The sequence below is a fragment of the Lissotriton helveticus genome, chromosome 3_1 (assembly GCF_964261635.1).
Source record: "Lissotriton helveticus chromosome 3_1, aLisHel1.1, whole genome shotgun sequence".
Lineage (NCBI taxonomy): Eukaryota > Metazoa > Chordata > Amphibia > Caudata > Salamandridae > Lissotriton > Lissotriton helveticus.
In genome coordinates, this window is record NC_136061.1 from 294,495,759 (window position 1) to 294,520,336 (window position 24,578).

General features: G+C 43.3%; 1 protein-coding gene across 7 annotated transcripts in view; it reads right to left on the reverse strand.

Annotated features, from left to right (window-relative positions):
• The window catches only part of VMP1 (vacuole membrane protein 1), a 917,545-nt gene that overhangs the window by 828,550 nt on the left and 64,417 nt on the right, over positions 1-24,578 (reverse strand). For 3 of the 7 annotated variants that reach the window (XM_078679830.1, XM_078679832.1, XM_078679833.1), the window contains 3 exons: positions 19,735-19,837; positions 19,567-19,614; positions 17,102-17,237 (listed from right to left, as the gene is read on the reverse strand). In XM_078679830.1, coding sequence (XP_078535956.1) covers positions 17,102-17,237; positions 19,567-19,614; positions 19,735-19,810 — 260 coding nt within the window. In that variant the 5' untranslated portion in view covers positions 19,811-19,837. Of the gene's footprint in view, positions 1-17,101; positions 17,238-19,566; positions 19,615-19,734; positions 19,838-21,101; positions 21,514-24,578 lie in introns of those variants that run through there. The other 4 variants (XM_078679834.1, XM_078679836.1, XM_078679831.1 and 1 more) reach the window with 3 other exon arrangements.

Below are 24,578 nucleotides of genomic sequence, written 5' to 3' on the forward strand. Positions count from 1 at the left end.
TTTCAGCCAGTTTCTATTAAAATGGATAAGGGGTCAGATAAGTTGAAATTGAAGGAAAACTTGATAGCAAGACAATATTACTGAGCAATATCTAGTGGTCCCAACATAAATCAATCAACCACAGTTTCTGACTAGGCTGACTATATAGTATTAACTAAATGGGCTAATTTCCCTTTGATTACAGGGGATGACTTTAATTGTGTGCACATGTGACATTAGACTTCTCACATCTCCCGCACCATACATACCCACTAGTCAAAAAGTCCTAGCTCAATGGTTGTCACATTAGTCACGATTTGATGTTTGGTGGGCAAAGAACCATGGGAAGAGGGAATAAGACACACGTTAGCTTAGATTCGATTCTCTGCTCAGATCTCACTTTGAATATAGGGGCAAGATTGAAACATATTGTAATCCCTTGTTAGCGAGAACAAATTGGGGAAGACATCTAGGCCCAATTCCAACTTGGATGTTACAATTCTCCAGTGGTGGCCAGAATGGCTCAGGAGAGGGCAGGGCTTGAGGGGGAGAGGGGGTTTGTTGACTAGGGTGTTGTGTGGATCTCAATTGCGGGAGGGAGCTTCACAAATCAAAGGTGAAAAATAACTTACCTTCCCGTGTCTCTGGTCCTGCTCCTGATCTCCTGCTTCCGACTTCAGGAACAGGAAGCAGGCAGCCAATCTCCTTCCCCATAGCCAATCACAAGGCTGCAATGCAGCATTGTGATTGGTCTGAGCACCGCTCAACCAGGGGCTGGAGGGGTGGACATGTCGTCTATGCAGGCTGTAATACAGCCTGCAGGGAGTAGGAGAGAGTGCGCATGGCTGGCTTGGACGACCCGAGAGGGCTGACCAAACAGTAATTGCGCACTTGGGAGTGGGCAAACCACTCTTCTGCCCTGCTCCATGAGAAGAAAAAGGAGAAGCAACCAGGTTGCACTCAATAATCAAAACACTCAAATTCTTAGAATTCGTTTTAACAATTAGACATTAAACAATTGCGTGCAGCAAGTGAAAGGCCCTGCCAGCCTTTGAATATACAATAAATGGGTACACCAGATAGATATCTGGGAAACCTGATGCACAGCTCAAGTCACTCACATGGAGTGTACATAGCGAATTATTAATCAATGTAGCAAAACAGAAACCATTTGCATCAATACATATATATTATCAAAACAACGTTCTTTATAATGAGCAGCATATAGTCTTCAGGCTTTGGATTGATATACTTTATAGTAAATCATAAAGTTCAAGGAAAATGTTCAAAGTCACAAAATCCTGGTAATGAGTATTTCAAACGTGCTTCAATTCAATCTTGCGTTAAAAATCACAATGCATTTCGGGCTTGAGAATTAGCCCTTCATCAGGGGAATCGAAGGAAACAATATGAGTACAATGAGCTAGTATAACATAAGTAGAATGAGCAGTAGACAGTCATGTGCCCAATGGGGGTGGGGGGTACATAGGTCACAGTTGGAGTTCTAAATGGATTTCTCAAATGAGCTAAGTTGAAACATGCCATAAATAGTGCAACAAAAAAGAGAAAATGGAAGTGATCTTAGAAGAAGCGAAAAGACATGTGGTGATGCATAGACATGAAAAAGATGCCATTCGAACCCATTAAAATGCACCATAAGTGGTAAACAAATGTGAACAAGCTTGATGGGGGAGTGCGTATTCTTACCAAAATGAGCAACGCGCTCATCAAAATCTCGGGTGCGCAATACGTTGACCAACAATCGGCTCGAATAAGGTAAGAACTGTATGAAAACAATGTGGGAATGTGGATATTACGGAAGCAAACGCGCGAAAAGTGAAGTGCACGAGTCGGGGAAAAGTGTTGCAATCTTACCACAAGCGGTGTCGGACAAAGCTGGACTCGATATGAGAAAAATGTCAGTTCCTCTAAAACGACACAAACCTTAATGTAGCGGGATCGTAAATGTGAAAACGAGCGACCAGCGTGTGCAAACATAAAAAGCGACAAGCTCACCAGCTAAGAGAAGTAGTCCAATGGTGCACACGAATCGTGGAGTCAGTGTCAAACAACCGAACCATGGGGAGAGAATTAAAAGGGGTATAATGTAAGAAAAATAGAAAAAGGACTGCATGCATCCAATGCGAAGGTGGCCATCTTAGAATGGGAAAGAAAAATAGATAGGAGACTAAGAGATAAAAAGGAGGTGAACGTGTAACATGCCAGTGATGAGAAATTCAATTGTACATTTAAACAAGCTTTAAATAGTACATGACCACAGAGAAGTGGAGCTAGGCAACTCAGGGGAGGTCCAGCAATTAATTGTAATACGAACATAATGACAATATCGCGAACAGATATATTGCGAAAAAATATATGCATCAAAGAGTGAAAAACAGTATCACAATAATGGTATTATGACATGAATATTACAGTAAGCAGTACGATAAAATAGTACAATGCGAAAAGAACACATGGGTAACTGGATGATACAAAATAGGTTCTAATCAGTGCTGTATCATAGGTAACATGCCAATTCAAATGTGTCATTAAGCCCAGTAGGCATTAGTGTTTGCATGAACCAAATTCAATGTGTTTCGCGTTGTGATAAGAATTTATTAGTGTCTCGATCAGGACGATGTTCAATGAGCTCCAAAACTCCACATTTGAGTTGGGCTATGTTGTGTCTCATTGTTCTCCAATGCTGCGCAATGGGGGAGCTAGTGGTGTTGGTCCTAATCCGACTTTTATGTTCCGTGATGCGGGTGCGCAAGGCTCGCTCTGTTTTTCCCACATAAAATAGGTCAGAAGGACATTTTATGAAGTAAACAAGATGGTGACTGTTACATGTAGCATTAAAGTTAAGGGAAATAGGTTTTCCTGACCTCGGGTGATGTATCGTTTTCCCTGTAACAATATTGTTACAATTTGAACAGTTCATACAGGTCATCATCCCTCTATAGTTTGCTGTGGGTTTCAAGGATTGATTGAGAATTTCTTTCAAGTTACGTGAGCGTTTATACGCAAACATCGGAGGTTCTGCAAACATACCCTTAAAGTCAGGTTCTAATTGTAACAGGGACCATCTTTCAAGAATGATAGACTTCATCAATTTAGACTGAGGCGTGTAAATGGAGACAAATACCTCTCGTTTTGGAGAGTCTTTTCTCACTGTTTTAACTAGTAGATCTTTGCGTTCACGTGTAGCGGCCCTATTAGCTGCTTGGTCTATCACTGTAGTAGGGTAGCCTCTTTGTGTATATTTTTGCTTAAAGATATCTATGGTCTGCATGCCAGTTTGCTCATCCGAATGTATGCGTTTAATGCGCAAAAATTGAGAAAATGGTAGGTGGCGCTTTAGTGACCAAGGGTGAGCGCTCTGATAAAGCAGAGCATTATTGCGATCAGTTTTTTTTGTGAATAGGCTAGTGGTAATTTGTCCATTTTGTAATGTGATCAACACGTCGAGAAAAGGAATACTAGTAGCTTCAATTTGGTGACTGAACTGAATCCTTGAGTTGATGGTGTTAAGTTCATCAATACAATCTTCTAGTAAAGATCGTGGTCCGTGCCAGATGATAAGAATATCATCAATGTATCTTTTAAATACAACAAGATGATCAGTCCAATGTGTTTTAGCTAGAATAGGTTCTTCTTCGTATTGCATCATAAAGATATTGGCATAACTGGGAGCTCCAGAAAAGCCCATGGACATGCCATTGGACTGTAAGTAGAAATGATCTTTCCATTGGAAATAGCTATGAAATAAACAGAAATGGATAATCTCTAGGAGAAAAACACGATTGGCTCTCAACTGTTCACATTTCAATAGTGTCCATTCAATGGCTTCTATGCCTTTGAGGTGGGGAATGGAGGTGTACAGTGAGACAACGTCCACTGTAAACAGCCATACCTCACCGTCAGGTATGTTGATGTGCCCCAGAATGTTAAGAAGGTGTGTAGTATCGTGCACATAAATCGAGCTGGATTGAACTATAGGTTGCAAGAAGTTATCAAGGTAACGGCCTGGTGTGTCATGAATAGATCCACAACCTGATACTATTGGTCTTAATGGTGGGTTGTTGAGAGACTTGTGAATTTTTGGCAGCATGTATAGCCGCGGTCTCGAGGAAATTTAACCAAAAGATATTCCTTAGTTTTGTGATTAATCCATTTCATCTCGATCGCATTTGTGAGAATAGTGTCAAGTACTCTAAGAAATTTGTTAGTGGGATCATTAGGTAATAGAAGGTATGTGGAAGAGTCTCTCAACATCACTACTATTTGTTGGTCATATTTGGTTTGATCCATGATTACCAAAGCGCCGCCTTTGTCAGCTTTTGTAAAGTGCAACGCTGTGTTGGATTGTAAAGAACGCAAAGCGTCTTGTTCACTCTTAGTGAGATTGGTGTTGGAATGGGAGACGTGGGTAACTTAGCAATGTCCTGCTTAACCAAGGTTTCGAAAAGATCAATAGTCTTATGTGAAGTTGGTGGTAAAAAGGTACTTTTAGGCTTAAACTCCTGATAGTCAGTCAACTCAGGGGTAGAAGTTGTTGTTTCGATGGTTGAAAAAAAATGTCGCAGTCTAAGTTTTCGTGTGAATCTGAAAAGATCTATTTGAGAGTCTAGGTTTTTGGCTTGTTTGGTGGGCACAAACGAACAACCTTTGTTTAAAACTGACATTTGAGTCTGTGTAAGTGGTTTACTTGAAATATTGACCACTAGTGTTTCTTTTTCCTGCTTGGTTTTGCCGAATCTACGACCTCTACGGGTTTTGGTGTTTGTGTTTCTAAAGGTGGTTCGTTGGCAGCTGGGCTTATGGTTAAAAAAGACTTCGATGTGGTGGGACCACCGTTGGTAGTGACACTAGTGGGTACTTGCGGAACTGGTGGGCGAGACATTAGGGTGTCGGTGACCGAGACAACACTTTCTTCTGATGAGGCAGTACCAGTTTTCTTTTGTCAGATTCTTTTTTGAGCATAGACCTCAGCCCACGAGTAAACCTCGTCGAGCTTATAATCTATGGTATCACAACGGAATTTCTCGCCCACCAGTTCCGCAAGTACCCACTAGTGTCACTACCAACAGTGGTCCAACCACATCGAAGTCTTTTTTAACCATAAGCCCAGCTGCCAACGAACCACCTTTAGAAACACAAACACCAAAACCCGTAGAGGTTGTAGATTCGGCAAAACCAAGCAGGAAAAAGAAACACTAATGGTCAATATTTCAAGTAAACAACTTACACAGACTCAAATGTCAGTTTTAAACAAAGGTTGTTCGTTTGTGCCCACCAAACAAGCCAAAAACCTAGACTCTCAAATAGATCTTTTCAGATTCACACGAAAACTTAGACTGCGACATTTTTTTTCAACCATCGAAACAACAACTTCTACCCCTGAGTTGACTGACTATCAGGAGTTTAAGCCTAAAAGTACCTTTTTACCACCAACTTCACATAAGACTATTGATCTTTTCGAAACCTTGGTTAAGCAGGACATTGCTAAGTTACCCACGTCTCCCATTCCAACACCAATCTCACTAAGAGTGAACAAGACGCTTTGCGTTCTTTACAATCCAACACAGCGTTGCACTTTACAAAAGCTGACAAAGGCGGCGCTTTGGTAATCATGGATCAAACCAAATATGACCAACAAATAGAAGTGATGTTGAGTGACTCTTCCACATACCTTCTATTACCTAATGATCCCACTAACGAATTGCTTAGAGTACTGGACACTATTCTCACAAAGGCGATCGAGATGAAATGGATTAATCACAAAACTAAGGAATATCTTTTGGTTAAATTTCCTCGTGGACCGCGGCTATACATGCTGCCAAAAATTCACAAGTCTCTCAACAACCCACCATTAAGACCAATAGTATCAGGTTGTGGATCTATTCATGACACACCAGGCCGTTACCTTGATAACTTCTTGCAACCTATAGTTCAATCCAGCTCGACTTATGTGCAAGATACTACACACCTTCTTAACATTCTGGGGCACATCAACATACCTGACGGTGAAGTATGGCTGTGTACAGTGGACGTTGTCTCACTGTACACCTCCATTCCCCATCTCAAAGGTATAGAAGCCATCGAATGGGCACTATTGAAATGTGAACAGTTGAGAGCCAATCGTGTTTTTCTCCTAGAGATTATCCATTTCTGTTTATTTCATAGCTATTTCCAATGGAAAGATCATTTCAACTTACAGTCCAATAGCACGTCCATGGCCTTTTCTGGAGCTCCCAGTTATGCCAATATCTTTATGATGCAATACGAAGAAGAACATATTCTAGCTAAAACACATTGGACTGATCATCTTGTTGTATTTAAAAGATACATTGATGATATTCTTATCTGGCACGGACCACGATCTTTACTAGAAGATTGTATTGATGAACTTAACACCATCAACTCAAGGATTCAGTTCACTCACCAAATTGAAGCACCTAGCATTCCTTTTCTCGACGTGTTGATCACATTACAAAATGGACAAATTACCACTAGCCTATTCACAAAAAAACAACTGATCGCAATAATGCTCTGATTTATCAGAGCACTCACCCTTGGTCACTAAAGCGCCACGTACCATTTTCTCAATTTTTGCGCATTAAACGCATACATTCGGATGAGCAAACTGGCATGCAGACCATAGATATCTTTAAGCAAAAATATACACAAAGAGGCTACCCTACTACAGTGATAGACCAAGCAGCTAATAGGGCCGCTACACGTGAACGCAAAGATCTACTAGTTAAAACAGTGAGAAAAGACTCTCCAAAACGAGAGGTATGTGTCCCCATTTACACGCCTCAGTCTAAATTGATGAAGTCTATCATTCTTGAAAGATGGCCCCTGTTACAATTAAAACCTGACTTTACGGGTATGTTCGCAGAACCTCCGATGTTTGCGTATAAACGCTCACGTAACTTGAAAGAAATTCTCAATCAATCCTTGAAACCCACAGCAAACTATAGAGGGATGATGACCTGTATGAACTGTTCAAATTGTAACAATATTGTTACAGGGAAAACGATACATCACCCGAGGTCGGGAAAACCTATTTCCCTTAACTTTAATGCTACATGTAACAGTCACCATCTTGTTTACTTCATAAAATGTCCTTGTGACCTATTTTATGTGGGAAAAACAGAGCGAGCCTTGCGCACCCGCATCACGGAACATAAAAGTCGGATTAGGACCAACACCACTAGCTCCCCCATTGCGCAGCATTGGAGAACAATGAGACACAACATAGCCCAACTCAAATGTGGAGTTTTGGAGCTCATTGAACATCGTCCTGATCGAGACACTAAAATTCTTATCACAACGCGAAACACATTGGATTTGGTTCATACAAACACTAATGCCTATTGGGCTTAATGACAAATTTGAATTAGCATGTTACCTATGATACAGCACTGATTAGAACCTATTTTGTATCATCCAGTTACCCATGTGTTCTTTTAGCATTGTACTATTTTATCGTACTGCTTACTGTATTATTCATGTCATATTACCATTATTGTGATACTGTTTTTCACTCTTTGATGTATATATTTTTTCGCAATATATCTGTTCGTGATATTGTCATTATGTTCGTATGACAATTAATTGCTGGACCTCCCCTGAGTTGAATATCTCCACTTCCCTGTGGTCATGTACTATTTAAAGCTTGTTTAAATGTACAATTGAATTTCTCATCACTGGCATATTACACGTTCACCTCTTTTTATCTCTTAGTCTCCGATCTATTTTTCTTTCCCATTCTAAGATGGCCACCTTCGCATTGGATGCATGTAGTCCTTTTTCTATTTTTCTTACGTTATACCCATTCTGATTCTCTCCCCATGGTTCGGTTGTTTGACACTGACTCCACGATTCGTGTGCACCATTGGACTACTTCTCTTAGCTGGTGAGCTTGTCACTTTTTATGTTTGCACATGCTGGTCGCTCGTTTTCACATTTACGATCCCGCTACATTAAGGTTTGTGTCGTTTTACAGGAACTGACATTTTTCTCATATCGAGTCCGGCTTTGTCCGACACCGCTTGTGGTAAGATTGCAACACTTTTCCCCGACTCGTGCACTTCACTTTTCGCACGTTTGCTTCCCTAATATCCACATTCCCACATTGTTTTCGTACAGTTCTTACCTTATTCGAGCAGATTGTTGGTCAACATATTGCGCACCCGAGATTTTGATGAGCGCGTTGCTCATTTTGGTAAGAATACGCACTCCCCCATCAAGCTTGTTCACATTTGTTTACCACTTACGGTGCATTTTAATGGGTTTGAATGGCATCTTTTTCATGTCTATGCATCACCACATGTCTTTTCGCTTCTTCTAAGATCACTTCCATTTTCTCTTTTTTGTTGCACTATTTATGGCATATTTCAACTTAGCTCATTTGAGAAATCCATTTAGAACTCCAACTGTGACCTATGTACCCCCCACCCCCATTGGGCACATGACTGTCTACTGCTCATTCTACTTATGTTATACTAGCTCATTGTACTCATATTGTTTCCTTCGATTCCCCTGATGAAGGCTAATTCTCAAGCCCGAACTGCATTGTAATTTTTAACGCAAGATTGAATTGAAGCACGTTTGAAATACTCATTACCAGGATTTTGTGACTTTGAACATTTTCCTTGAACTTTATGATTTACTATAAAGTATATCAATCCCAAGCCTGAAGACTATATGCTGCTCATTATAACGAACGTTGTTTTGAGAATATATATGTATTGATGCAAATGGTTTCTGTTTTGCTACATTGATTAATAATTCGCTATGTAAACTCCATGAGAGTGACTTGAGCTGTGCATCAGGTTTCCCAGATATCTATCTGGCGTAGCCATTTACTGCTCCATGAGAAGAGCAGCCCTGCCCACCTGCAAAGGAAACATAAAATGACAATAACTTTGTGATTATCATCTTATATTTCCTTTCTTTTCCACTGCTCGAAAGCAGTGAGGCGACGCTCCGCTGCCATAGCAGAGGAGCCGCCACTGCAATTCTCCATGCTGGAAATTATTGCAAATATTTAAGTACATAGGAAAAAACTATAGGTCATTTCACTAATGAAGAGTGAAAGCACGGCCGCCTCCTTGACCGAATAAGAGATCATTTAAGTCGTTAATTGGGAACAATGTAAACGAAATACAGTTCTGTAGAGCAGGGTGACAGAACAGGAATTGAAAACCCTGGAAGGTTAACTTACACACCTAGAGGAGGATGCGATAAATAGAAACGAACACAAAGCCCTCCTTTTCCTTAACCAGGGCATAGAATTGATATGGAAAGAGAATTCATAAAAACACAGCATTCCACTGCCTAATGCTAAACATTTACCATGCAGACCAGGATCTCTTAAATGGCAACTTAACTAAAGCCATAACCTTACAGAGTTCACAAATCACATTCTGGAAGACACCAGCAACATCCAGAATTGACAGAATAGCCCTGGACAAAATTATACTGTTGCACCACCCTCTATACTATTTCTCAAACCTACCAATACCACTCTGTAAAAAATGGATTTGTACACAGAACATATGCAGGTAGGCATAGATTTGCCTAAGTTAATTTAAGCCACTGCACACTACACCATTGCACTCTGTCACTTTACTCTACACCACTACACTCTGCCACTGAACTGTAAGCCACTGAAACCTACGCCAATCCACCCTAAGCCACTGAACTGTACGCCAATCCACTCTAATCTACTCTGCACCACTGCACTCCACACCACTTTACACCACTGTAGTCTGCGCCACTCTACTCTGCACCACTCTATGCCATGCTTCTGCACTCTTGACGAATGCACTCTAAACTACTGTGCATCACTACACTCCGACTCTGCACTCCAGTCTATTCCAGTGCACTCTATCCTACTCTAAGCACCACTGCACTCTACACCACTCCTCTGAAAAACTGCACTCTGTGCCAATGCACTGTACGTACCTACTCTAAACCACTCCACTCAAACCTGCTTCACTCTATGCTACTTCACTCTACTCTGCTCCACTCTACTCTATGCCACTGCACTTTATCCCACTGCAATCAACGGTGCGGCAATCTACTCTACGCCACTGCACTTTATGCCACTGCAATCAATGGTGCATCAATCTACTCTACACCACTGCACTCTACGCTGCACCACTGTGCCACTGCACTCTATGCCAATCTGCCCTACACCACTTTACTTAAAACCAATGCATCCTATGCTCCAGCACATATGCAAAATGCTTTGCGTCACTGCACTCTGCAACATTCTACTCTATGCCACTGAACACATTCACTTCCCTCTGAACCATTGTGCTCTACGTCACTGCACTCTAAGCCTCTCTATTTTACTCTGCACCACTGTACTATACGGCTCTAGTCTGTGCCACTTTGCGCCATTCTGCATAACTGCGCTCTATACCATTGCACACTATGCCACTTTACTACACTCTATACCACTGCACTCTACACCACTGCACCGCTCTACTCTGTGCCCAATACACTCTGCACCACTCCACTCTTATGTAACCGGCACCACTCCCCTCTAACCGGCACCACTCCCCTCCCCTCTAACCGGCACCACTCCCCTCCACTCTAACCGGCACCACTCCCCTCCACTCTAACCGGCACCACTCCCCTCCACTCTAACCGGCACCACTCCCCTCCACTCTAACCGGCACCACTCCCCTCCACTCTAACCGGCACCACTCCCCTCCACTCTAACCGGCACCACTCCCCTCCACTCTAACCGGCACCACTCCACTCTAACCGGCACCACTCCACTCCACTCTAACCGGCACCACTCCACTCTAACCGGCACCACTCCACTCCACTCTAACTGGCACCACTCCACTCCACTCTAACTGGCACCACTCCACTCCACTCTAACCGGCACCACTCCACTCCACTCTAACCGGCACCACTCCACTCCACTCTAACCGGCACCACTCCACTCCACTCTAACCGGCACCACTCCACTCCACTCTAACCGGCACCACTCCACTCCACTCCACTCTAACCGGCACCACTCCACTCCACTCTAACCGGCACCACTCCACTCCACTCTAACCGGCACCACTCCACTCCACTCTAACCGGCACCACTCCACTCCACTCTAACCGGCACCACTCCACTCCACTCTAACCGGCACCACTCCACTCCACTCTAACCGGCACCACTCCACTCTAACCGGGCACCACTCCACTCTAACCGGGCACCACTCCACTCTAACCGGGCACCACTCCACTCTAACCGGGCACCACTCCACTCTAACCGGGCACCACTCCACTCTAACCGGGCACCACTCCACTCTAACCGGGCACCACTCCACTCTAACCGGGCACCACTCCACTCTAACCGGGCACAACTCCACTCTAACCGGCACAACTCCACTCTAACCGGCACAACTCCACTCTAACCGGCACAACTCCACTCTAACCGGCACAACTCCACTCTAACCGGCACAACTCCACTTTGCAGCACTGCCTTCTCAGCCACTCTACATCGCTCCACTCTACGCCACTTTAATTTACTCTGCACCACTGTATTCTACGACACTCTACTCAATTCCACTGCAATCGACTCCACTACACTCTACATTGAAACAATCTACTCTATGGCCATTGCAGTCTGTGTCACTCTATTCCACGCTGCACTAATCCACTACACCGCGCGACACTACGCCACTCAATTTTAAGTTGCTGCACTCTATGCCACTGCACTCTACACCAATAATGCTCTCTACATCACTTTACTCAAAAACAATACTCTACACCACTGTACTCTTTACAAATCTACTCTGCATCACTTCATTGTATGCAAATATACTCTACGACACTGCACTCTACACCATTGCACTCCGTCACATTACTCTGCAGCACTGCACTTTCTGCTACTGAACTCTACATTTCTACACCACTATGTGCTAATGCACTCTATTGCAACTTTTATGCAACAGCACTATACCCTACACAACTCCACTCTATGCCACTTCGCTCTCCTGTCACTCTACTTCGCAAAACGCTCTCTCAGCCACAGAACTCTACGTCACTACACATAGATTGAGCCACTCTAAGCCACTAATCTACTCTTTACCACTGTACTCTACGACACTTTATTGAATACCACTGCAATCTATGCCACATCACTCTACTCTGAAACAATCTACTTTATGGCACTGCAGTCTGTGCCACTCTATTCCACTGGGCACCAATCGATTCTACGCCACTCAATTTTATGTATTTTGTATACAGAACATATGCAGGTAGGCATAGATTTGCCTTAGACAATTTAAAGCTTCCCACTGATCGTGGTGGATTGAGGGGCCCCGATTTTAACAAAGCAGTTCGCTGTAATGGGTGGCTCGGTTGCCGGCAGGCCACTTTGAGATTAGCCCATCCAAAGTACCCAGGAATAAATACAAGTTATTGGTATTATTCCTTCCAGATGCAACTTTGCCAAGGGACTCCACCCAATATTGGTATCATTAAACTACTCCACGGCTGAGCATACCTCTCTTCAAACAGCATCTTTCAAATAGTGCTCTGGAATATTGGGAGACTGCTGGAATCTCTACACTGGGATAACTATTTCCAAATGGCAACCTACTCTCATTTGAAACAACAGTTAAACAACAATGTCTACGCAAAGGATAATTCCTAGTATGCCGTAGCACTTCACATCCTACACAGAATAACAAGCAATGAACCACAGACACATTTTCTAATTCAGATGCAGCACACCATGGAAATTAGTAAAAAATGATTTCATGGCTTAGGAAGCCTATCCAGTCCCAGAACATTGGGACAGCATCGCCGCTTACTGTTTGGGACACTATGAAATCATTTGTTTGAAGCATCACTCAGCAATTTATATGGCAACCGAACAAGGACCGGAAAAAAGACTCTGAGATACCTATTCGATCAGTATATAAAAAGGAAAAACAACATGCTGAGGCAGTTATACGGAATACTAGGGACCAAGATCGTCTGCTTCTCTCTTTGATAGACGCTAAAATAGCAGTCAAAAAATACTTTAGAGGACAATGGCAGTTAGATATAATAAACACCGGCTATCGCAATACGAATATGGTGAGCAAATTGGTACGGTTCTGGGTTTTAGAGTAGATGAAGAAAGGGCTAAAACAAAGATTAATGCTATAAAAAGGCACAAATGGAATTTGATATACACATAACCAAGCTGTATTAGAGCAGCTTCTTTTGTACTATCAGAAATTGTATTCACATACATTTATATCCGATAAGAGAGATATGGCAAAATATTTGCAGGATAGTAAATCTCTGTTATTAGTGAGGAAAATGTGGCTCTATTAGATGGTAATATTACGATAGAAGAAATTAGTAGAACGATATCTGCTCTCTCTTCTGGGAAAGCGGCTGGGGAGGATTTCATACCTATAGAATTCTATAAAGTCTATAAAAGTGTCCTACTTGTACCATTTATGATGGTTATTCAACATATTGGTTCAAGTGGGAAGATACCGGAATCGTGGAATATGACAGATAGTCTTTTTCCAAAAAAAAGAATAAACCACCTACTGAGTGTGGCTCATATCGGCCGATTTCGCTCATAAATGCGGATGCCAAGATTTTTGCAAAAATCTTGGCAAATTGTTTGGCTCCAATGATGTCAGGATTAGTGTCCGATTACCAACATGGAATTATTATGGGCAGAGATACTACTGCTCATGTTAACATGGAAGTAGGGGCATTCGATATGGCTGAAGTTGTCAACAGACCTTGGCATGATTCTTTTAGACGCTAAAAAAACCTTTGACACAGTGGGGTGGGATTTTCTATGGGCTACATTGGCAACTTTTGGTTTTAAAGGACAGTTTATGCACTGGGTTCAAGCTTTATATAATAAACCCCGAGCAAAATTATCATACTTAGGACTACATTCATCATTATTCAGAATTCTATGTGGTACTAGGCAAGGTTGCCTTCTTTCCCCTTTGTTATTTTCCCTTTATATTGAGCCATTTATATGTGCATTACAATCTAATATGCAAATATACTCACTATCAACAGAGGTAATTAAACTCAAGATAACTGCATATGCAGATGATATTGCGGTCGTTACAACTAATCCTGCCAGGGTGTTAAACTTAGTGGAGGAGGAAGCGACAACATTTGGTGCTCTGTCCGGATACAAGTTGAATGTAAACAAAACGCAAGTGCTTATTAACTTTAAACCCAAACGCTCAATTATGGGCACTTGCCCGGTTGTAACTTATTTGGGGGTCAGGCTTTCAGCTAAGATTGATAGCATTTTTGCCTTAAATTATGAATTGTTATTCAAGGAGACGGCTATGCAGCAAAAAAATTGGCATAAACTACCAATAGGAATTTTAGGGAAATGTTTATACTTATTTCGATCAATTCCTTTGAGGCTCCCTACTGTTTTTTTTAAGAAACTTGAAGTTATTTTTAGTAGTTTCGTTTTGGGGTATAAGAAAGCCAGACGGGCGATAGAGCTGCTTAAGCTCCCTTACAATCAAGGCAGACTTGATATTCCTGATTTTAAAATGTATTTCGGGCAGCATTCTCTGGGCGATTTCGTAGTCTGTTAAGTCTCAACCAGAAAGACTCTCTCTATCGCCTGATCTTGGGAAATGACAGTCATATGTTTTTAGATAAGACTAATGATCCAAACTATTTTAAGAGAGTTCGGTTTAAGACCATCCGTGATAGCATATATGTTTGGAGCGCAATGGCTGCGAGAGGTAATTTGTCGTTATATTATGATAAACTCCCCTTATGGGGTAATCCAATATTCCCTGAGGTGTTCCATGATAACGTAGGTAAACAATGGGCTAAATATGGGGTTCGTGCCTTGGGGACTTATGTGACAAAACTGGGCTAGTAGCATTTGAGAGTTTACAAATCATCTTTAAACTACCCGGTCATTTTTATTTTAAATACTTACAAATCAGGGATTATTTAGTAAAAGTTTTGGCTCTGACTTCGATAACTGACTCTGAGATTTGGGACTGTTTGCATGGGGATAAAATGACATTTCTGATTAGTGAAATGTACAAACATCTTAATAACTATAGACCAGACGCTAGTAAACGGCTAGCTGCAGGTCGGAGCCAAATCGTGTGGACATTGGTAACAACAACCATTATTAAACAGGCTTTTGGCACGATTGCTGATGCTGTCCATTCGGTTAGACCGAGATTACAACAATTTCGCACTATATGTATGCTATATTATACGCCTCATAAAATATCTAAATGGATTCAAGGTAGTTCGGGAGGGGATCGGACAAAATGCCCAAAATGTGGCATATATGCCGATGATATACTAGATATGTTTGTAAACGGTTTAGAACTGAACGATTTCAGGCAGAAGATTGGCCAAGTACTTTATGATAAATTAGGGATAGATTCTCCCCTAACAGATATAGAAATCATGCAGGGGTATAGGAACAGTAACTATACTTTAAGCAACGTTTGTCAATTTTGTTAGCTGCTGCCCGACTTGCAATTGCTCGTGCATGGGTTTCTTCTACACCGCCATCCATATGGGATTGGATGACTATTGTCAGGGAAACGTATGGTATGGAAGCAGCTCTGGCTAAAGCAAGAGGAGCTCGCTCTTTGGTAAAATTAGAGGCAACATGGGGACAATAGGCTTTAGAAGTATGATGATGAGCTGGATAAGGGAGACATTCATTATTGCTTTATTTGGGTTGTCTTATGTGATATTATGCAATGCTATAATTATTTGTAATGGCTTTCTTTCTTCTATTTTTTCTGCATTTTTTCCCTTCGCATTTACCTCTTCTTTTATAATTGAATGAAAATTTGTATTTTGTATGTCCTCTTGATGACAATAAAAAGATTTAAAATAAAAAAGGAAGTCTATCAAATCCCATACTGGCATTTCAATAGATTATTTAGATAATTGGGAAACCGACATGGGTAGAGCCCTCAACAATAAAGAGTGAGAAAAGCTACTGACGTGCGCACAACAAGGTCCTCCTGTGACATTAGATTCAAATATATCCAGTTTAACATCTCACATCAGCATTCTTGAAAACCGAAAGGCAAACAGAATCTATGTTGGCACCAGCGCCAATTGTCTCAGATGCAACATACCTGCAGCTAGGAGTAAACATGTTTTGGGACTGCTCCCAAGTGGGTATTTATTGGAGAAATACTGTAGAAACATAAACTATCATAGGATACAAGGATATACATAGTCCGGAATATTGCATCATAGGTTTAATTAAACATTGCAAAAATCGCAGGGTATAAAGCAGATTTTTAGACTTAGCCGTCTTCTTGGCTAGAGGATCCATTACAAGGGAATGGAAAGCAAGTTTCCTCCTGTAACCGTACACGAGCAAAAGACAAATTAGGAAGAACCAGAAATGACTGCTCTGTATACAGAATAGACTAAAGGTCTCAGGAAACATCCTATCACCAACCAATGGAACAAATTAATATTTGCTTTGAAGAGGAAACTCAGTGAAGACACCAGACCACCTTGAGCCCAAATTTAACCCACACAGATCCGGTCACGAAATTATTTATTGTTTAATGTGGAATAAATGTATGAGCTTAATAAAGTCCAGTCACAAAATTATTTATTGTTTAATGTGGAATAAATGTATGAGCTTATTAAAGCATACAGAATTATAAATTAATGTGTCAGTTATATCTATGGTTTACCTTTTTATAGTTTATGATCTTACAACTATTAAAGTCTTCTCACATGGCGAGGTACTAACATGCCTACGCCATGACTCAAAGATGTAACTAAGGAAACCTACTTCTTTAACCACTGTATTGCCTGCGATGTCGTCCTTGCAGTAATATGCGTGAATTGTTAAATAGTGAGATACAGATTAATACTACAATAAAATGTAATATAAATGATAGAGCACCACAACATTTATCGAGCAGGTTCTCAGACCTAGAAAGGCCATCCAACATGCTTATCCTCCTGCATTGCAAGATCCATTGCTACAGAATGGCACTGAGCTTTTTATTCAAATTCAGTAACATGAGATGGGGAATTTGTAAGAGAGAACGGAGAATAGGGATTTTAAAGAAAGAACTTAAGATAATTACTTTATGGTCCATTCCTTCAAGGTAATGAGGGTTTCCAGGAAAAAATACTGTAAGGTAATGAATGGTTTCTGCCACAAGACAATGCTCTGCCTTTCTTCTCGATCTCTCTTCTTCTTGTCGTGTAACGAATGGGGGTCTGAAAGAAAATTGGGACACACATTAGGATATATAAAACATTTTCATTGACATTTTCAGTAGCATAGCAAGACAGGAGTATAGTTACAACATCAATTTCATATCCCCCCCTTCCCCTCCCATCCATAATCCCGTAGGTGAGTATCAATGTCATGTCTCAACCAGAGACCTCAACATAAATCTTGTCCTGTCACTTGCCACAATGTCTAGAACAGCTGAAATTTAACAATACTACCCTCCTTTGCCACCCCCCCCTGTGAAGTGTCCGGTCTCAGATATCATATTCGTCTAATATCAGGTCAGTCTTTTATTTTACCGATGCCATTCTCTTTTTATCTCTTTACCTTACTCTCCTTCATTGCCAGTTCCCCCTTCTCCCACCCTATTTGTTTCTGCAGTGGGGGCAAGGGGTCCCTTTGCATCCATCAGCACAGTGACCATGCTCGGGCATACTCCTCTATCTTTTCATCTTTCCTAATCCATTTAATTCTGATTAGTTCTGCTGTTGCCCACTCACTGAGGTCTTTCAGTCATTCTTCAAATGTCTGGGAGGCAGAACTTAGCCATCTAATCTCTATTCTCCGTTTTGCTAGTAACAGCCTAATAGTACAAACCGTCTGCTGAGTTTCTTTGATTTTGGTGTAGGGAGCAGTCCCAGTATTACTACCCGTATTATTTTGTGAATGTTCCACTTGTGGCTGTTTGCATTCGATCTACTATCCTACCCCAGTATGGCATCAAAGCTGGGCATTCCCATATTATGTGCATGAAATGCGGATTTGTATAGCCGCATCCGGGGCATGTGTTGTTGCGTTCCAGGTAGATTTTACTCATAGTCCGTGGGGTCAAGCAAGTCTGATGTATAATATCTTAGTGTGTTTAAGTTTAAATAGTCCCTTCCTGGTCTGTCAAGGGCTCATATCAAATCATGTCCCATCTGGTTTGAATTGGGAGGGACTTCTTTGGGAGATCTTCCCGCAATGCTCTATATATGTGCGAGACCAACCGGCACCCCCGTGCCATATTAAGGATTGTCTGTATTAGAAATGTACCAGGTGGTTCTTGCGGATAATAGGTCCATAGCGCGCGGGCCACAGCGGATATCTTCCCATACTGTAAGAATTGCCATCTTCCCAGTGCAAAATTGTTTTCGGCCTCCTCTTGCGTTATAAAATGTTCATTACTATGCAAGTCCCCCATTGTATGACATCCCTTGTCTGCCCGCTTCTTAATAGACATTGAGTCTGCTATCTTCTTAAGGGGTTTCACCACCCACAATGGCATATCTGGGGCACAGGGCGCGTGTCGAACAACCTTCTTAATTCCAGTTTCCCAAACCGCTGCAACATGTCGAATAGTGTATAGATAAGAGGCAGGTACCCCCGCCCCCATCATGAGCAGCTCCGGAAGGGAGACTACTCCGTGTGTACGCGCTAGTATTATTATTTTTCAATGAGTTTCATATAGCACGAACTAGACCCACGATATCGGGTATCAGAGCGCTTTACATGAGCACTAGTTTCGCTACAGATGGACATTCATTTTTGTTAGGCATGGGAAGATTAGGTGATTTGCCCAGAATAGCAGGATGTTGAGCATTGTTGCTGAGACTTGAACCCAGTTTCCCAGTTTCGAGTTCGACTGCTCTAGCCGTCAGGCTACATCTTCTCCCAGTTGTTATCCTCATCCCTCCAAAATACTGCATGCTGGAGCTGCAAGACCATGTAATATAATTCCAATTGCGGTACCTCCATTCCTCCCACTTTCGTTGGAGTGTGTAGAGTTTTACCCGTTTTCACTTGGTGCCCCATAGCAGCTGGACTAGTGAGCTTTCTAAGTTTGTAAAGTAGTGGCTCGGTTTCTTGTATAAAGAGTGCTGCAGGGTATATAGACACCTTGGTCGGATAACCATTTATATTTACACTATCTTACTCAGCAGGGAGAGTGCAAGTTCCTTCCAAAATGTTATACGGTTGCTAATACCCTCCTCTACCTTTCACACATAGGATAGGATCCTTTTTTTGCATTTATTGTATTTATTAATTGTATTACTTTATTTCATCATTAAACTGTGATTTTTCCTAACAATGTTCTATGTATTTGGCCATCATGTTTAGATATTGTTAACATTTATTGTGATATAGAATTTAGAATGCCAATTGTTGTTTTCTACATTGTGCATTTTCCCTGCAGTTGGAGTTGCAGGGTGTCCTGATTTATTTGCATTAACAATAATATGCTCTCCACAGAAGAACCTCATTTTCAGAACCTCCTCTGCCCAGCTCTTCAACTACTGAACTTCCTCACACATCAAAAAAAGTTTGGCTCACCTTCAGAATCCGGCATTTCGAATCTACATCTTTCAAGAACTCCAACACCTGTAATTGAATGCATAACTCGTGTAATGCTCTTTATTTTAAATGTTGCCCCACAAACACCACCTGTTTGAGTGATGAAAATAAACACAACAGACAGTTGCTGTGCCAAGCTGGTCTCACCTGTAATGTTACCATTATGGTGGTCTCGGTTTAGTAATGGGTGCCTCTGTTCGCATTCTGATACACACTCTGCCATTTCATAAGTCGTTTTTTTCACGGGGATCTAAAGAGGGGCGAAACAGAACCATGTGAGCAAACAATGATAACTTTTCACAACAAAAAGCAAATTCAATCCGCACTTTTAAATTTTAGAGTTCACTGGCGGGGAGTATTATAATAGTACAAGAGATCACAAATAATCTGAGTTTAAACACCAATGAACTCAATGAAATATATTTAATGAAGAAAGTGCACGTAACAGAGCCCCAGAAAAAAAAGCTCAGGGGAAGTAGACTCTTGCAATAAAGTTTTGATAAGTCATGTATACACTTTAACCTCAAGAATAACTGTTCCTTCCTAAGAATCCAACAATCTCACGTCCAGGCTGTATAAACCTGGCTGGAGTCCGATATGTGTTTCTGTAAAGAATGGAAGGGGATAGTGGAGGGGTGTGAGAAAAGGAGTACTCAAGAGGGACTTGGGGGAGGGGCGACACAGAGAACTCAAAGTTTTATTCAAATCACAACATTTTATATAGCAGACATACAGAGCAGCATCTCTGGCCCAAACCAATGAGTGCCAGAACAATATAGGCCCAACTATTGTGCCAGGTATTATTAGGGATTGGCATTGGCCTTGGAGCTGGCAGAAGGAAGTTGCCAAAGATACGAGACATAATAGCAGAGTCACATATGTGGGGACTAAGTCTAGCTATGTGGTGGCGAGCAGTTTTGGAACTTCCTCCAATAAATCAATTGCGACGAAAAGCCGACATAGTTATTTGCCCAACAGAACGGGATAATGCAATGTTCATGCTTGAAAACATGGCAGAGTGTTTAAATATGCTGAACTTTCAAAACAAATAAATACAACACATTTATTAAACCTCACTAGAGTTTACTCTTCCCAAATCAACGACCCACCAATTGTAAAGAAAGAAAATACGCACAGGAGACCAAAGAACACAAAATCATTTAACATTGAAGGTTTTTGGGACGCTGTCCAACACAACAGATTTCCTGCTACTCTGACGGCATCTATTGCAGTGTTGTGAAATCCAGAACGAAGTGCTACACAATTAGAAATAGACCTATGACCCGGTGTCCTTAAATCAGGTGTGTTTCATGCAAAAACAAAGAGTATACCGTTTGGCAATACTATCTCGAGGTGGGTGTGCCTAGAAACGTTTCTTGTGCCACTGGGCACAGAACAGGTTCCACTGACAGGGCAGACTGAAGGAAATGCGCACATCTAAATCTCCCACCCGGTCCTTGCTCTCTGTTCCGCGCGCCCACCTAGCCGGTGGCTGGCTCAGCAGCAACACTTACATAACGCGGTCAACCAGCATGAAGGACGAACGGGTCTCCTTCAATGGCGAGCCCAGGCTGCTGCGGGCTCACTCTCTCTCTGGCCACTCTTTCCATTCCGCAGCATTCAGCGGCCAAGAAAAAATGAATCAAAACGCCCGAAGGTGCACGTGCAGCCGCTGTGTCAAACGAAGGGCGGGCCGCACACATGTATTTCCCTCAGCACGAACCTAGCCACAGAAAACGCGTCTTCCTCCATGGCGCGCGCAGCGTCCGCCCACCCGCTGTACTTCCAAGAAATTAACGCCGGCCTCTGCCGTTAACACTTCCCTGGGCTGCGGCCGGGCGCTGGCGCGAGCGTGTCTAGTTACTGAAGGTCTCCTCCATCGAAAGAAAACTCGCGCCTTCCCTTGCCACTTTAAAGCTCGGGAGTGCGTTGCGCAACGACCGTGTGTTACAACACACACTGGAATATTTCACAAGAGGACCTTTTCTCTGGAGTCCACTGCGCGGTTAGAACAAGCATTTACAATGCAATGGTTTTGCCTTTGTTAAAGTTAGAGCTATTGGCATTGCTCTTGACACTCTGAAGCTCCACTCTGAAGCTCCACTCTGCACTCTGAAGCTCCACTCTGCACTCTGAAGCTCCACTCTGCACTCTGAAGCTCCACTCTGCACTCTGAAGCTCCACTCTGCACTCTGAAGCTGCACTCTGAAGCTCCACTCTGCACTCTGAAGCTGCACTCTGAAGCTCCACTCTGAAGCTCCACTCTGAAGCTCCACTCTGAAGCTCCACTCTGAAGCTCCACTCTGAAGCTCCACTCTGCACTCTGAAGCTCCACTCTGCACTCTGAAGCTCCACTCTGCACTCTGAAGCTCCACTCTGCACTCTGAAGCTCCACTCTGCATTCTGAAGCTCCACTCTGAATCTGCACTCTGAAGCTCCACTCTGCACTCTGAAGCTCCACTCTGCACTCTGAAGCTCCACTCTGAATCTGCACTCTGAAGCTCCACTCTGCACTCTGAAGCTCCACTCTGCACTCTGAAGCTCCACTCTGCACTCTGAAGCTCCACTCTGAAGCTCCACTCTGAAGCTCCACTCTGAAGCTCCACTCTGAAGCTCCACTCTGAAGCTCCACTCTGAAGCTCCACTCTGAAGCTCCACTCTGAAGCTCCACTCTGAAGCTCCACTCTGCACTCTGAAGCTCCACTCTGAAGCTCCACTCTGCACTCTGAAGCTCCACTCTGAAGCTCCACTCTGCACTCTGAAGCTCCACTCTGCACTCTGAAGCTCCACTCTGAAGCTCCACTCTGCACTCTGAAGCTCCACTCTGAATCTGCACTCTGAAGCTCCACTCTGCACTCTGAAGCTCCACTCTGAATCTGCACTCTGAAGCTCCACTCTGCACTCTGAAGCTCCACTCTGAATCTGCACTCTGAAGCTCCACTCTGCACTCTGAAGCTCCACTCTGCACTCTGCACTCTGAAGCTCCACTCTGCACTCTGAAGCTCCACTCTGAATCTGCACTCTGAAGCTCCACTCTGCACTCTGAAGCTCCACTCTGAATCTGCACTCTGATGCTCCACTCTGAATCTGCACTCTGAAGCTCCACTCTGCACTCTGAATCTGCACTCTGAAGCTCCACTCTGCACTCTGAATCTGCACTCTGCAGCTCCACTCTGCAGCTCCACTCTGAATCTGCAGCTCCACTCTGCACTCTGAAGCTGCACTCTGAATCTCCACTCTGAATCTCCACTCTGAATCTGCACTCTGAAGCTCCACTCTGAAGCTCCACTCTGAAGCTCCACTCTGAATCTGCACTCTGAAGCTCCACTCTGAATCTGCACTCTGAAGCTCCACTCTGAATCTGCACTCTGAAGCTCCACTCTGAATCTGCACTCTGAAGCTCCACTCTGCACTCTGAAGCTGCACTCTGAAGCTCCACTCTGAATCTGCACTCTGAAGCTCCACTCTGCACTCTGAAGCTCCACTCTGCTCTCTGAAGCTCCACTCTGAATCTGCACTCTGAAGCTCCACTCTGCACTCTGAAGCTCCACTCTGAATCTGCACTCTGAAGCTCCACTCTGCACTCTGAAGCTCCACTCTGCACTCTGAAGCTCCACTCTGCACTCTGAAGCTCCACTCTGAATCTGCACTCTGAAGCTCCACTCTGCACTCTGAAGCTCCACTCTGCACTCTGAAGCTCCACTCTGCACTCTGAAGCTCCACTCTGAATCTGCACTCTGAAGCTCCACTCTGCACTCTGAAGCTCCACTCTGAATCTGCACTCTGAAGCTCCACTCTGCACTCTGAAGCTCCACTCTGCACTCTGCACTCTGAAGCTCCACTCTGCACTCTGAAGCTCCACTCTGAATCTGCACTCTGAAGCTCCACTCTGCACTCTGAAGCTCCACTCTGAATCTGCACTCTGATGCTCCACTCTGAATCTGCACTCTGAAGCTCCACTCTGCACTCTGAATCTGCACTCTGAAGCTCCACTCTGCACTCTGAATCTGCACTCTGAAGCTCCACTCTGCACTCTGAATCTGCACTCTGCAGCTCCACTCTGCAGCTCCACTCTGAATCTGCAGCTCCACTCTGCACTCTGAAGCTGCACTCTGAATCTCCACTCTGAATCTCCACTCTGAATCTGCACTCTGAAGCTCCACTCTGAATCTGCACTCTGAAGCTCCACTCTGAATCTGCACTCTGAAGCTCCACTCTGAATCTGCACTCTGAAGCTCCACTCTGAATCTGCACTCTGAAGCTCCACTCTGAATCTGCACTCTGAAGCTCCACTCTGCACTCTGAAGCTGCACTCTGAAGCTCCACTCTGCACTCTGAAGCTCCACTCTGCTCTCTGAAGCTCCACTCTGAATCTGCACTCTGAAGCTCCACTCTGCACTCTGAAGCTCCACTCTGAATCTGCACTCTGAAGCTCCACTCTGCACTCTGAAGCTCCACTCTGCACTCTGAAGCTCCACTCTGCACTCTGAAGCTCCACTCTGAATCTGCACTCTGAAGCTCCACTCTGCACTCTGAAGCTCCACTCTGCACTCTGAAGCTCCACTCTGCACTCTGAAGCTCCACTCTGAAGCTCCACTCTGAAGCTCCACTCTGAAGCTCCACTCTGATGCTCCACTCTGAAGCTCCACTCTGAAGCTCCACTCTGAAGCTCCACTCTGAAGCTCCACTCTGAAGCTCCACTCTGAAGCTCCACTCTGAAGCTCCACTCTGAAGCTCCACTCTGAAGCTCCACTCTGAAGCTCCACTCTGAAGCTCCACTCTGAAGCTCCACTCTGAAGCTCCACTCTGCACTCTGAAGCTCCACTCTGAAGCTCCACTCTGCACTCTGAAGCTCCACTCTGCACTCTGAAGCTCCACTCTGAAGCTCCACTCTGCACTCTGAAGCTCCACTCTGAATCTGCACTCTGAAGCTCCACTCTGCACTCTGAAGCTCCACTCTGAATCTGCACTCTGAAGCTGCACTCTGAAGC